The sequence below is a fragment of the Scaptodrosophila lebanonensis genome, unplaced genomic scaffold (genome assembly GCF_003285725.1).
Source record: "Scaptodrosophila lebanonensis strain 11010-0011.00,11010-0021.00 unplaced genomic scaffold, SlebRS2 tig00000053-arrow-pilon, whole genome shotgun sequence".
Taxonomy (NCBI): Eukaryota; Metazoa; Arthropoda; class Insecta; order Diptera; family Drosophilidae; genus Scaptodrosophila; species Scaptodrosophila lebanonensis.
In genome coordinates, this window is record NW_022060548.1 from 1,266,824 (window position 1) to 1,283,132 (window position 16,309).

Sequence of the window (16,309 nt, forward strand, 5' to 3'; positions counted from 1 at the left end):
GCAAACAAATTGACCCTTTTTTTTACCCCCGAACCGACTCTACACTCCACACTCAATTGTGAATACACTGGTCGGCACAATTATTTTGACGAGAAGAAAATCATACATTTTTGTCAATAACTGGTTATTGGTTTAAGATATCAAAGGAAACTTTTTTTCTCAATTCCATATTGGTATTACAAACTTAAAAATAATTCAAAGGATATATTTTTATAAGAACTTTTAAAATTATAAATCAAGGTAATTTTCATGGGTTGGCATAAGTATTTTGACAATGGATATAAACAAAAAAAACAAAGCTTAATACTAAACAAAACATAAGAAATTGATGGTAGATTAATAAAATGTATACCCGCCTTTGGCTTCGATAACTTTTTGAAGACGTCTTGTAACTGAGTCCACTAAATTTTGAAGGACCTCTAATGGTATCTCTTTCCAAAGAGAAGTGACTTCGGAAATAGTTTCTTCTTCGGTTTTATGCAAAGACGCATTTCTTTTACGTTTTACAAGAGACCACACATTCTCAATAACGTTTAAGTCCGGACTTTGTGGTGGCCAATCCAGAGTAGTAACACCAACATCGGTTAAAAATGCTCTTATCATTTTGCTTTTGTGGCATGGGGCGTTATCCTGTTGCAGGATAAATGATTCTCCAATCAGCCTGTCACCGGAAGGGAATGCGTTTTCGTTAAGGGTACTCAAATATTGTTGCTGGTTAATTGAGCCGATGATGGGAACGAAATCACCTAACCCATTGTACGCAATGCATCCCCAGAACATGACTGAGCCTCCGCCATGGCTCACTTTTTGACATACGGGGATATTTTTTTGTCTTTGAAACTGTGGGAGCCTTACAAAAATCTTTGTTTTTGATGAATTATATTCAAAGGAGCTTTCATCTGTCCATAGAACGCTTCTCCAAAACTCTTTTGGCTTATGCAGATGCTCCTTTGCAAAAGCCAATCTTTTGAGCTTGTTCACCTTTGATATGTAAGGTATGTCCTTCGCTTTGTATGTCTTAAAATCTTCTTCTTTTAGGCGTCGCCGAACAGTACGCTCACTGATTGGAGTCTTGGTCGACTTATTCCATTGATCTGCAGCAGCTTGCGGATTTAAATGAATATTTTTTTTAAATTCCCGCAATAGGACTCGATCTTCAATGGGTGTTGTTTTGCGGTTAGCACCTGAACTAGGCAAGTTTTTGACGTCATTGTGGGTCTTATATTTGTTAATTTGATAGTGGACTGTTTGCCGCGACAAATTATATTCATTTGCAATGTCTTTTGGTTTTACGCCGGCATTAAACTTCGCCACTATTGAGGCTCTAACAACATAATTTAATTCTGCTGTTTTTCCCATTGTATTTATAACTTTTCAATCAAATTTGAATGAATTTAATGTTGAAAGGTCAACAAAAATGGTTACAGCAAAGTTATTTTAGTATCACTTGACAAAACGTGCGCGAAAACGGCGACAAAGATTTGGTCAAAATACTTATGCCGTGCCTGAATCCGCAGTCAACTCACATTGTCATTTGTAGAAAGAAGGTGTGAAGAGTAATAGACAAAATATTTTGCCTACATATTGTTGTTGCTATGAACTCTATATCCCGTATGAAAATTGTACCGTTATTCCTTGAAACTAAAAACAACCAGCACCGATAGTCGTGAGTACAGTTCGTCAAAATAATTGTGCCGACCAGTGTATGTGTGTATGCGCTCTTGTTAACAACAAACAGCTTCGTTGTTGAGGAGGATAAATTAAATTAAGCATACAGAGCTGGCGGACAAAAACAACATAAGTAGAACATGACAGCAGACCTTTAACTGATGTTCTTTCCCTTGTTGTTGTTGTTGTGGCATCGGCACATGTGGGCTAAGCCTTTTGTTTGACGTCGTTATTTAGCTCAGCTCTTCATCTCTACACAGCCTCATCATTTAATTCCCATTCCCATTGTGTGCTAAAGGGGAGGGGGTACAACAATTGTCAATTTTAATTGAATGTTTTGTTGATAAGCTGAGGTCAATCAGACTTTCAATTACCTGTCATCCGACAACAACAGCAACAGGTAGACCGAGGATCTCGCAATTCCTATCTAAATATACAAGTATTCCACTTTTCAATTATTTACTGCGGAGACATTCATGTTTTGCATGTGAAGGAAATGTGCAAGCAAAGACAACGCTTAGAGACTTGATATTTCATTATTATTCATCATTATTAAATTAAATTTAATGTATATCAGTTATTTTCAAATAAAGCTTGTGGTTTGGGTTAAATAACTAATTAAGTGTATGCAGTTTTCATTTTCAGCTAAGTTTTATTGGAATTTTATTTTGATCACATCTAATAATTGATATGATATGTGGAACTTAATAGTACATAACTAGGAAACATCGATTCTTTTGTTCCAAAATTGCTTGAAATGCCCACATTCATTGGGATTCCACAATCTTCTTTTGCGGTGTTTCTTAGAGATCATTTAGTTTCCTAAATTACCCCAAAGCAATGATAAATGAAAAAAAGTTTGCTCCTATTCCTTAACTCTATAGGTTCTACCGAAATCGTGAAAGGGATGCTTCTTAGTCTGCCTTCCGGACACTGATCGGACCAATATTTCTTTGTCCTGATACCCATATGACCTGTTGAGCTATTCCGTTAAGAGATCTACGGCAGTTACTGATGATTCTGAAAATGTAAGGGAAACAGAAAGAGAGAAAAAAGTTGTTCCCCAGTTTACCTTCTAGCGTAGTTCTTTCTTGATTTGGCACTAATCTTGATTTATCTCGGTTTATTTCCGAGAAGTATAAATATAGGGAATCAGTAAAATATAAATATTAATTGCCAAGCAGTGGAACTATTTTTTTTATATTTAAAATTTTTTTTTTAAAAATTTATGTTTTTATTTTTTTATTTTTATTTAAATTTTATAATTTTTGTTTTTTTTTTATTTTAAAAACTTTTTTTTTATATATTTTTTTATGCCATACATTCAACAACAAGGTGTTTTTTTGTGAAAATGTTCGTTGAGAAATTTGTAAATTACAAGTCTTCTAAATAAATAAATAGAAATTATTTATATTTGCAAATAGTTTTTTGGGCTTAAGAACTCGAGAAAATTGTGAAAATGTTCGTTGAAGCAAATGACATCATTTCCTGTCCATGGCAAGAACAACGACAACAACAACAACGACAACAACAACAACGACAACAACAACAACGACAACAACAACAACGACAACAACAACAACGACAACAACAACAACGACAACTCGGTTGAAATTCAATTAGTGAGCAGAGCACTCGTTATATGACTGAATGGAACTGAACGACCAACCGACCAACCGGCAGACAATCTAAGTGGCACCCACAAGTAGCCCCCGCCCCCTGGTACTCTACAATTCAACGGCAATATTTATATGCATATGAATATGAACGACGTCTGAGTCTGTCCGTCCGTCTGTCCGTCTGTCTGCCTGTCTGTGTGCGTGCGTGTGTTCCTTAAATGGATTTTGATTGAGTTTAATTAAATTTTATTAGGTTTTGTCACCCTCATGCGACAGGCCGACAGACCGACAGCCAGATGAGAAGAGACCTTCGCTTGATTAGTTCAACAGCTCGTTATCATTGTCGAGTCTCTGGCCTTCTCTGGCCTTCTCTGGCCTGGCTTTTCCGTGCAAATCAAAGCATTTGCATTTAGCCTTTTATCCTATCTATGTGAACTCTGAATAGCAGCGGCGGGAGTGTTTCAGTTTGCAATTTTTATTATCAACGCTTTTAAATCAACAACAACAACAATACAAACAATTATAATAGCATCAGCAGCAGAAAAGAAAAAATTTGAAGAAGAAGAACACGCTGCAGAAACAGGGCTGCTTTCCAAGCAGCATGTTTATTCTCATATGCTAAATGGATTTTTCCAAATACATACATATAGACGAGTATGTAGTTATGTGTGTATGTGTATACATGTATTATTGGGGATATAGAATTTCACTCATTCAATTCAGATAAAGTCGTTGGTTCGTCCGTTTGGTCAGTCGTCATTCACATCTATTTACTTTGTGTTTGTTGAGTCGTCGTCGTTTTTCGTTGTCTGGTTTTGAATTTCTCTTTTTCATCTCACATCTATCCATCTATACACACACACACATACAAACATACATACATATATACTTTCATATATGGCCTGGTGGGCGTGAGCTATTTTGAAAATGAAGTTGTCTCCTCTTTTATTGAGCGTCAACCAAGTATTGAGTTTTGTGTTTTTTTTTTTTTTGTTTCTTCTCCTCCTGCTCTTGCTCCTTCTCTTCCTCCCCTTTTGTCGGTCTGTGACAGTCAAATTGAATGAACCGTTGAACTGCTTTTTATAGCCCCCTAAAAGGTTTTGCATCGACGCTCAAATGCATTCAATTCAGTCTCAGTTGAGCTTAGTTTCGCTTTTTTAATTTTTCAATACGAGTTTCTTGCACTCCTTACCTTACTTGAAATGGAGTGGACGGTTTAGTTTGAGGCAGGCTATTGATCAAAAGGTGTCAAAATATATTAGCCGCTTGAGAGATTTGTGGTTGAAGAAGTGAATCAAAGAGCAGTTGATTTAATCGAAAAGAACATGGAAAAATATGAAATTAGCTTTGTATTTTTTGTAGTGCGGGGAATATCTCTTTAATAAACATGAAACTGTTTGACAAGTTTTGTATTTCATTTGGACAACCAGAAACTAAAACATAAATAGAAATATTCGATTTATAGTCATGGGCGTAACTAGCATCTCATTCTAAGGGAGGCTAGATTTTGAATTACACGTTGTAGAGCTGGAGAACTATCGATGGCAGTATCGGCACTATCGAACAGCCGTGCACTATCGATAGTTAGATAGTTTGTCTTGGAAGCTATATCAACTTTGTAAAATAATTTATTAATATTTGTTATAATATACAAGTATATGTATGTGTAAAAATGAATTGATTGTTTAAATTGATCTATTAACTTTAAATTAAGATTTTTTTTAATGTTAAAGCATTAATGTTTAATTTTTCTGAATGTGAGTACCATAAATTAAAAAGAGAACAGTACAAAAATGTACCGAAACTTAAAAAAACTTTAAGGTGTCGGATGATAAAAATCTTACCAAGCTGCGAAAAAGACGAACGGAATCATCTCAAATTTATAAGACTATTTAAAAAGCTTTCACCCAGGCGCGGATAGTCCTGTCAGTCCATCAAATTAAAACCGAACGCTTGTTCGTTGAAGCAATGGAATATATTAATTTGTTGCTCTTTTAAAATAAGAACCCATGGCTTATATCAAAATATGTTTATAATTCTGTGTAAGAATCCATATTTTCTTCATAAACAACAACGAAATATAACATTTCTTGTTGAATTTTAGTTTTCGATTTTATTTAAACCTATATTTGTAAATATTTTTAAACATATTTGCTTAAATCAGCTTACTATCGAAAACTATCGATTGTTTTTTTTTAAACTATCATTGACTATCGATGGTTTTCTGAAATCTATCGTTGACTATTCATGGTGCGGGCTATCGATAATTCACCACCTCTAACATGCTGACCAAACTTCTTAGAGGCTTCCATCGAAAAACACAAAATAAAACCTAAAAGTAAATTCAAAGCTGGGAGAAATAAATAAATAAATATAACTTGTAAATATAACTGTTATTTCTATAGATCATTATGTGTTCATTAGAGTTTATTTTTTTCAACAACTTCATAAGTTAGTAATATTAGCATAGGTTTTCAAAAAACGAATTGTTTCTTATAGTATTATAAGCAGATACATTTAACTGGCATAAATAGCGTTTATTATAGTAGATATATTAAACAAGCATAAATAAAGAACAACAAAAGTTTTTTATGCTAAATATCTGGGCTTTGAAATCGTGCTAACCTTTCACTCCTAAACAGCACAACTAAACTAACCTAACCCAAGTCAAAGTTCTTTAACCTAAAATCCTAAGCCAGACACACACATGCACAGACAAATATTGTGGATATATAAAACGAAGAACTCTCGACACTTTCGCAAAAGAAAAATCTTCAACTTGAAATTGTCATTCAAATGTTTATGACTGACTTGTCATCTATCTGCTGGTGCTAGTGCTGGCGCGGCTCCTGCTTTTGCTCTTTACCCTCCATTCAGCTGAGCTATAACCCACTATAAAACTAAACCAAGTGTTTATATTTTGATATCATAACCCAAGCGACCGACATGTGACATGCAAGATGCGACATTCCCAAGCAAAATGGCAGACACTGTAAGACTAAGAAGGCACCTTTGTTGTGCGAGTGTGTCGCGCTTTTTAGGTTTACGATTGGCAATTTTATACAAATTTAAGCTCTTAAAGATGACATTTTGATCTGTTTTGATTTCCCCAGAGAGGGCGTGTCTTCTTGTTTGGCCACAGCGCCAGGCTACGACTACAACAAGCGTGGATATGCTCCTAGAGTTGTGTGCCTGTGTGCCTGTGTGACTGGGTGTGTGGGTGTTTTTTTATGTTTGTCAGTGTTGGTGTCTGTCCCGTTGTCTGCGCCTCGTTTTGTGGTTTCAGCCTGACACGTTACAGGATGAGACGATGAGAACCACGACGAGTTCTCTAACGTGATTTCTTGTTGCCTGTTTGGTTTGGGTTCTTTTTTTTTTTTTTGCCCCCTCGTGGACTTATTTCGGAAACGTGTTTTTTATATTTTTATATTTTTTTCCCCTCGTCTCACTCCTTCTCTGTACTTTATTTGGGCGGCGATTTTACTGCGTGTGTGGGTTCGTTTGGGTCTCGCGTATCCTTGATACATAAAATATGTTTGATGGTTTCAGCATTTCTACCGCCCTCAACATTGCCAGCGCCGCTGCTCATATGTCAAAGGTTAGCGCACGTGCTCACGGTCTCGGGTTCGGTTGCTCTTGTCTCCCGGTCTATCCTTCTCTTCGTCAGTCAGTCAGTCAATGTGTGGGTCTGTCGTGTCTGTCTGTCTGTCCCACGGCTGCTTGCATGAGAAATCGAAATTTAATATATTTGTGTAGTGAAGCGCAACTGTGTGAACTTTGTGGGTTGTTCTCCTTTTGCTAAGGGTGCATAGCCCAAAAGTATAATGTAAAATTGAATTATTTATGATAGAGCTGCTGCTGATTTCGTAGGAAAACTTCTTGTGTGTTGCACGAAATGTTGTTCGGCTAATAACATTTATCAATTTTAAATACCATTTTCTTCAGAAGCAGAAATCCCTCTATAGTTCAAAGACATGTTATTAAAGACGGACCCAAACATTTGAAATCAGTCAACAAAAAAGAAACAAATTAAAACATTTCCTGAGCTTCATATTTGTATGATGTTCTAAAATAATCACTTCTTTGCTGAACTTTAGGCTTTTTGCTTCAATAATCAATAATCATTGCATGGGTTCTTAAAAACTATCCTTTTAAAATTCATGCATTTCGGAAGAAATTCTGCCGGTCCCATACATTTAAAATGTGCCTGCTTGTAGTATCAATAAATTACGAGCAAACGCATATATATTCCAATCTTCAAATTTCGGATATTTGAATGAATGTTTACTGAGAAAGAATACTACTTTATTGAAGCAAATCTATCCACAAATAATTTAAAAGCTCATTATATAAGTCTCTGGGCTTGCTTATTGGGTTACATTGCTGGATCTGGACATTAAATAGATTGTCATGTGGTTGTTTCCAGGCAGTATTATTATTGACTTTTCTCCAGCGTTTTAAAAAATTTGTCTGATCTCTTCAATCCTTGGCTTTGGTGCCGGCTTTGCTGGCTGCTCTGGTGGCGATGCAAAGAATTTCAGATAGTAGGAATACTGTACGAGAAGAAAATAAAAGTGGAATGCTGTAATGGAACAGAAATGCTTGATTAAAATATGTTTAAATATTCATATATAAATCACAGATCACTCACAACTCCAAGGTATGCCCAAAAGAGTCGCCACCAGTGTTACGCAATACAACGCAGTTATTAACATGGATACTATCATTAAATTCCTTTTGTGCTAAACAACAGAAAAACATCAATTATATTATTTGATTATATGTACATCTATAGATACCTTATAGATAGCACACAGCAAGAATATACCGCCAAGTATATAAACGAGTCCGTAAAACAACGCATAGAATATGACAATAAAGTCTGTTGAATAACGCTCAAATAATTCCATAAGAAGCTGGCTCCATGTATAACTCACCCAAGAAAATCATCCACAATATCCACGTTATTATCTCAACGATAATAACCCAATAGCCATAAAAGAGACAACCCTGTTTGAGGGTGCAACCACAACAACAGGCGTCGACTGTTATCATTTCAATTTGGTCAGAAAGCGAAAAATTGGCGAATAAATTTCTCAAATGTCAATATATAGGAACTATAAAGAAATGGTTAGCATGACAAACTGAGATCTAAAGTACAAGGTGTAGAGCAGTAGAGTATATTCTAAATAACATTTCAGGAAATAAAATAAAGGCGATCACTCCGTTAATCTGATCATTCTGCCTAGACTAAACACGTCTATATAATTGATATTTGTTTGATTTTATTTTTTCAAACTTAAGTTTTAATAAACACACTTTATCCGTATTCTAAATTATGTGTCTAACTCTTAAAATGTTTAACTTAATATTGGATGTTTTGGACTAAACTTAATATTAAACTATAGAATGAGTCGAGTAGCAATATATTTTGACCACAGGTATAGTTTTTAGTTACCTTAAATAAATAAATGAAATAGCAAAGGGAGGAAATAGTTATAGAAATCATCTTCTTAAATACAGTTAGTTTCTTGCTTCCTCACTGAACTTATCAGATTTGTTCTACTTCACCTATTTTCTACTCTATATATGTGGAAATGATAAGGCATGTGTGTACCTCGATATGGGTTCGGCATGGGGAAGTCCTTAAACATCAATGCTTCAACAAAGCTTTCAATTACAAAAAAAAAAATGCTGCACTAAATGTCGATTGATTGCCATTGTCAGTTCACTAAGGCAGTACGGGCGAGTATTTACCAATCGAACGCATCTTCCGGCCAGCTACAAATCAATTATTGACTCAATGTTCAACTTTTATCAATGACAATTGACAATTGCCGTTGTCGTTTTTGTTATTGTTGTTTACCTTTGTCAAACCCAAGTCAATAATTTAGCTCAAACGCTTTCAAAAATATAAAATTGTCGTGCGGTTGAAAGGCAAGCACACACTCACATATGTTTAAACACACTATATGGCATAAATATACATATATGTGGTGAAATGTCGGCAACAACAAGAAATAGGAAAAAATATAAGAAACAGCAAACGTTAATTTTATTGTATTGTCGTGTAAAAGCGTGAAATGAAGAGAGTGTCGGCCAAAATGATAATGCCGTGCCGCCGCGTCTGAAGACTGAGAGGCGCAGCCATCAATAAACTGCCTTCGACTGAAAGTCATATCTTGGGTTCGGCAGCAGACGTTAGTGTTTCTGCTTTTACTGCACATTATGACCTCTATAGTATATACCGGCTTTATCTTGCCAAGTACTTACATGGGACAATGCCAGAACTAATTGCCGAGCAAACACTTTTATCAAACTAATTAGCTTCGTACAAGTATGCCTCATAAAGTAATTGCAACATTTAAATGGTGTGTAATATAATAATATATATATTTATTTAATAGACAGGAATACAAAAGCTTTTAAGAAATGCAAATTTATATACTCTCTATACACAAGAGCTGGTATGTGTTTATTTATTTAGAATTGAAAAGAAAAACTGTTCTTTGATAGACTATATAGAGAATAGAACTTGCAGCAAAACAAAAATTTTAAAATGATGTTATACTATTTATGCCAATAATAATTTTATGAATGCTGTTCAACTTAGTGAGGTGTAACAAAGAAATAATAATTTGGCATTCGATTAAAATTACGCCAATAACATTATGCTAAGAAGCCTTTATCAGAAAAATGCAAATTGTCCATACTTTCCTTTCATTTCCTTCATTATTTGTTCTAGAACTTATAACATTCATGACATTTGCTTCGAAAGCGTGAATTTAAAGTCTTTGCATAACTGCCAACTGTTCTCATTGAACTCGGCTTTTAGGGAAGATAATCATTTGAAATTTCGTAGAAATGTCACTTGCAGTGTAATACATGCAATTAACAAATTATTGTGTTAAATATTTAATTTAATTAATTCAATATTTGTTTTCAACGAATTCCATATGCTCATTGAACTCGGCTTTTGTTGCATATAACGATCTGAATAAAGATAGAGCTTGCGAAAAAGGCTGTTCGTAAGCATAAAGATTTAAAAATTAAGTTTGTAAATCAATTGGTAAACTTTTAATAAACATATTCAAAAATTCTGTGGTGCTACTTATTGCCTTTGGTTGGTTGAAGGAAGAATCTTTGCTTTTAATTAACAACTTTTATTTTCATAATTTCTATAGATGTTGGTAAACTTTTAATAAACATATTCAAAAATTCTGTGGTGCAACTTATTGCCTTTGGTTTGAAGGAAGAATCTTTGCTTTTAATTAATAGCTTTTATTTTAATAATTTCTATAGATATTGGTAAACTTTTAATAAACATATTCAAAAATTCTGTGGTGCAACTTATTACCTTTGGTTTGAAGGAAGAATCTTTGTTTTTAATTAATTGCTTTTATTTTAATAATTTCTATAGATATTGGTAAACTTTTAATAAACATATTCAAAAATTGTGTGGTGCAACTTATTGCCTTTGGTGTGAGGGATGAATCTTTGCTTTTAATTAATAGCTTTTATTTTTATAATTTCTATAGATATTGGTAAACTTTTAATAAACATATTCAAAAATTGTGTGGTGCAACTTATTGCCTTTGGTGTGAAGGATGAATCTTTGCTTTTAATTAATAGCTTTTATTTTTATAATTTCTATAGATAGTCGAATATGAGCTTATTTTAGTATGTTAATCAATTGCTTTAACGTTGGCTTTACATTTGTAATTTCTGCTATCTGTACAGATTTTTATAATTATCTTCAGTAAACATTCTAATCTTGATTTTCTTTTCATATGCATAAGGTTTTCCAAACAATGCGGCGGTACATTATCTGTCTGTTTACGGCAAACAGCTGCAATTAGCAAAAATAACAAAGGGGGTAGCAATGATAATGTTTGCTTGGCAGTAGTAGACGCTATTTGTTTAATAAATAGTATAAGCTGCTGGATCTTGACGACGACTATAAATCAAATGCGTCACATATGGCTTGCCTTAAAGTAGCCCCCAAAGATACGTGAACGTGAAGAAGTGCTTCAGAGAATGCTCGCATTCCTCTAGGGTGCACAGATTTCAGCGCCTTCTCTCTTTTTTTTTTTTTTGTCTTCCCTATCTCTTCTTTTTGAGCTGCTGATGTAATTTTGCTGCTACTTATTTTTTTTTTCGCCATGTCTTTACAAGCGGGCGCGTGCAACCCAAACCCCTTAAACCCTCGTCACATTAATGTCTCTATAGCTGTCAGTTTAGCCGGCTACCTACTTCCCTAGTCAGTGTCAGTCAGTTAGGAGCGTGTGTGTGTGTGTCTGTGTCTGCTTTAGAGATATGTAGGCTTGGTCTCTGGTTTTGAACAGATTTTTGCCGTAGACAGCCAGCCAGCCATCCGGTGAAAAGGAGTGAGACGTGTGTGTGTGCCAGAGTGTGAGGTTTTGTGTAGATTGTTGGCGCTAATGCGTCCTGGCATGGCGTTGGCAGCAATGACGTCGACGCGCTTATCAGCAAAAACATTATGGCCCCATAGAGTTTGCCATGCACTGCGGTAGTTTAACGGTTGTGTGTGTCTGTGTGTGTGAGGGTGTGTGTGAGGGTGTGTGTGAGGGTGTGTGAGAGGGTGTATAGTATGTCTGCAGGTGTAAATGTGCGTAACATCAGTGTGATGGGATTTTTTCCATTTTCAAGTACTTGCCAACGCTTCAGTGCTTGTCAAACCGTACACAGTTACTTTAAGGTCAATTTAAAGGGTTAATTTAGATAAGGAATTAATTCTTGAACACAATTTGTTTAAGTATTAAAATTAACTACGAATTATTTTACGAATGCCATAAAACATATAAAATTAGCGTACATATTTCTAAAAAATATAAATATAGACAGTAAATCAAAAAAAAAAGAAAATTAATGGTAAATTAAAATAAAATGAAGAATAAATTACTTAACTAATGTTAAATTTAGTTTTGAAAAATTTTTAAAAGATAATTTAAATTCATAAAAAAAAAGATAATTTCTCAGTACAAAAATAACTAAAATAATTTTAATAAAGTAAAACACGATATTAAAAAGTAAATAATAAACTAAATTTATTATATTTTTAAAATATTGTACTAAAGATGAAATGAATTAAAATTAAATGAAGAACAAATTACTTAATTAAAGTTAAATTTAGTTTTCAAAAATACATAAAAAGACAATTTAAATTTTATACAAAAAAATACACACTAAATAAATAACTAAAATAATTTTAATAATAAAATAAAAAAACTATATTAAAAAGTAAATAATAAACTAAAAATTATTATATTTCTAAAATATTGTACTAAAAAACAAGAAAGGAATGCTAAAGTCGAGCAGGCTCAACTCTTAAATACCCTGTACCACCCCACAAAAAAGTAATTTAATTAATTAATTAATTAAATTAAATTAATTAACTAAATTAATTTAATTAATTAACTAAATATTAACTAATTAAATATAAAATATTCCATGCATGCATACATACATTTACATTTACATCAGAATCGTGCCTTATGCGTGTTTGTGTACTCGTACATATGTATGTATGTGTGCATTGGGCCTGGTTATATGGCTATAACTTTCTTTCCGATCATTTTATCATAATGAAACTTGGTATACGGATATATAATTACTAACCTAATGTGACTACCAAATTTTAGCTCAAAATTCCAAGAATTACGGGAGTTATAGAAAATCAGTAATAGGGGGGGAGTGGGGGGGCGGATCAGAAAAAATTAACAAACTCGTCCTTTCTCGGTCTCAGGAGAATCTGTATACCAAGTTTGGTTATTCTAGCTCTTATACTTTCGGAGATCCTTGCGTTCATACAGACAGACAGACAGACGGACAGACGGACAGACTGACAGACGGACAGACAGACGGACAGACGGACATGGCTATATCGACTCGGCTTGTCATGCTGATCAAGAATATATATACTTTGTGGGGTCTACCAAGCCTCCTTCTGTGTGTTCCATGTGCACTCGCACAAAACTAATATACCCTTGTACCCTTTGGGTACAGGGTATAATGAAAGCGAAAGAGCGTATATTTTATTTTTGTGCTTTCAATTGCCGCAAATTTTCCGCCAAATATTCTTCTGCTGTAACAATTAATCATTTGGCATTGTTTAAATACGTATTTGTTTTTTCTTTTGGCTAGTTCAGTCAGTCCGTCCGGCCGCTCTCTAATACCCCCACATCGGGTCACACTTTGTTAGTTATTACAAGACATGTGTCAAATATTTAAACGCCCCTGTTGTTCGTTTTTTTTTTTTCTTTTCTTTTTTCAAAAATTCTCACAATCTGTTGACTCTGACTAATCGCTAAACAATTGTTTAACATTAAAATGGCCACATAATCGCATTAATTAGCATTTTGTATGCGCTTCAGTTACGTTGCCAAGTGGTCGGCTGCTGCCAAGTTCTGTCTGCCACTTGTTGCTGGTTTTTACAGACACTACAGACAATGCCTGCACATCATCACAGCATGCATATGACGACAGATATTTGACTTTTCAGTTGCTTTGGATACCATATGCTGGTCTTTGTTTTGTTTATTGTCTGGTAGCAGAGCAGGTGTGTGTCAGTGTCCGTGTGTGTGTGTGAGTGTGTAAGCAATTTGTCGCTTGAATTGTCTTTGCCATAAGTCACCATAAGTGTCCTGGCATTGTTCAAACTTAAGAGCCACATAGCTGCTATTTTTTACCAGTTGCTAATCAATTTAGCTGCTAGGTAGTTAAGAAGATAAAACCTTGCAGTCAATTAAGGAATCTACAACAATTTTCAAATATTGTCTGAAGCTTTTCGAGTCGTTAGTATTAGTTCTACTTATACTCTTATAAAGTGAAATAATACGTGTTGTGCACCGTGTCGGTTTAATATAAAAATATCTGTGCCTTTCATGTGTGATTAAGAAAGATATGTTGAGATTAGAACTGAATCATCCAATCAATTGCTTCGTCACTTTCTAGCTCTTTTAAAGACAACAATTGATCATTAATGTAAAAAAACAAGAGACAAAATCAATAACAAGATAGAACGCTACAGTCGAGCAAGCCCGACAGTAAAATAGCCTGTACTCTCCACAAAAAGGAAAAATTAAAAAAAAAAAAAATTTTAAAAAAATTAAATTATTAAAAAAAATGAATGAATTAATTAATTAAAATAATTAATTAAATTAAATTAGAATACATGTTTATGTTCAGTTTAAACAGCATACATTTACATCACGTACCTATGCGTGTTTATATGCGTGTATGTATGCAGCACAAAGTTGAACAAAAGCAGCAACAACAACAACAGCTGCGGGCAGCGCTGCCGACAGAGCTGCAGGCAGCGCATGAGCAGCGATTTTACTTATGGCTATAACTTTCTTCAGAATTGACCTATCATGATGAAATTTGGCACACGGACACATTAGTACTAACTGGATACCTACCAAAATTGATTTTTAAATTCCGAGAATTACGGAAGTTATAAGAAAAAATACGAATTGCGGGGGAGTGGGGGGGGGGGGTGTATCAGAAAAAATAAACAAACTCGTTCTGCCTAGGGCTTATAGGAACCTTGATACCAATTTTGGTTATCCTAGCTCTTGTACTTACTGAGATCCTTGCGCTCATACAGACAGACGGACAGACGGTCAGACGGACAGGCGGACATGGCTATATCGACTCGTCTTCTCATCCTGATCAAGAATATATATACTTTGTGGGGTCTGCCACGCCTCCTTCTGTGTGTTACATACATGCGCACAAAACTAGTATAGCCTTTCACCCTTTGGGTACAGGCTATAAAAACAAAATAAACTCGTATAGATACTAATCTACTAGGAGCGTCTGCATACCAAGTTTGATCAACCGTTTTCGAAATCCAGGCGTTCATCCAGACGGACGGACGGACAGACGGACGGACGGACGGAAATGTCTAGATCGATTTCTCTCGTCATGTCGATCAAGAATATATATGCTTTATGGGTCCGGAGATGCTTCCTCCTACCTGTTACATACTTTGTACAAACCTAATATACCCTTTTTACCCTTTGGGTACAGGGTATAAAAATACCCTGTAATGAACCGTAATTCTTCTGAATCATTTAAAAATCTATCAAAAAATAACAAGTAGATACAAGTCCTTCTCATTGATTCAAAAATATTTAAATTTGTTGTGGCATGCTCTTTTTTATTGCAAACAACCTAAGTATTTATAAATGAAAACAAGTAAAAATTGAGCTAGAGTCTGCCTGAAAACTAATTTCTGATTGTTCGAATATGTACCATTAGAAATACATTCAAAAATGTTGCTCGTTCTTAAATCTATTGAGTACAAGTGTAAAGAAAAATTCTTTTAAACGTTTAACGCTCATAACTCATATGCTGTTTTAATAGTAAGTTAAAATTCTAATTTAATTTACTTTTAATAAGAGCTTTTCTACTTCATCGGTGCAAATATAGGTAGAATTAAAATGAAATCACCAGGCAATGTTTATAGAATTTGCTCGAAACAAACAACAAATTATATTTGTTGCTTCTTTGTTTGCCTTCTCAATACATTTCACATGCTGGAACTTACAAAACACACATTTCATATACTTTTCTACTATTTACATGCCTTTTACATGCTTTTAGCTTCACAAAAATAATTCTAGAGAGAGAGAGGAGAGATCGTTAAGATCGGAAAGAAACCAAAACCGCTCGCAAGTTATAAGTGGAGGCCACCCACTAACGAGTGCAAAATTTTTCTTTTGGCCAGTTGCCTATAAATATGCAATTAATGTGCGCGCGTTTTAATAGATATGCAAAAATGCGCATTATATAGGTGCATAACAACAACAACAACAACAAAGTCATAAACAATTATGAATAATAAATCTTTTGGCAAAGGTACTCGCTAAGACTCGAGATCTCTGGGAGGCAAACTAAAGGGATGCTGTTTGGGGAAGACACAAGCAGCTGCAGAAAGAAAATGTTGTGTAGAATGCAGCGAAATTTGTTGTGTATTTTGGCTTAAGCAGGAATAG

General features: G+C 34.5%; 2 protein-coding genes across 6 annotated transcripts in view; one reads left to right on the forward strand and one right to left on the reverse strand.

Annotated features, from left to right (window-relative positions):
- LOC115624234 (maternal protein pumilio) overlaps nucleotides 1-16,309 on the forward strand; it is a 192,795-nt gene that overhangs the window by 63,500 nt on the left and 112,986 nt on the right. The window lies entirely within an intron of this gene.
- Nucleotides 7,571-8,382, reverse strand: LOC115624235. 3 transcript variants are annotated; one of them, XM_030518856.1, is made up of 4 exons: nucleotides 8,225-8,382; nucleotides 8,087-8,169; nucleotides 7,939-8,021; nucleotides 7,571-7,869 (listed from the first exon to the last, which is right to left on the reverse strand). In XM_030518856.1, the coding sequence occupies exons 1-4, from the start codon at nucleotides 8,340-8,342 to the stop codon at nucleotides 7,767-7,769; spliced, it is 387 nt and encodes a 128-aa protein (XP_030374716.1). In that variant the 5' UTR covers nucleotides 8,343-8,382; the 3' UTR covers nucleotides 7,571-7,766. The 3 variants fall into 3 exon arrangements, with proteins under 3 accessions (XP_030374716.1, XP_030374714.1, XP_030374715.1); XM_030518854.1 differs by having other exon boundaries at nucleotides 7,939-8,029; XM_030518855.1 differs by having other exon boundaries at nucleotides 7,571-7,888; nucleotides 7,939-8,029.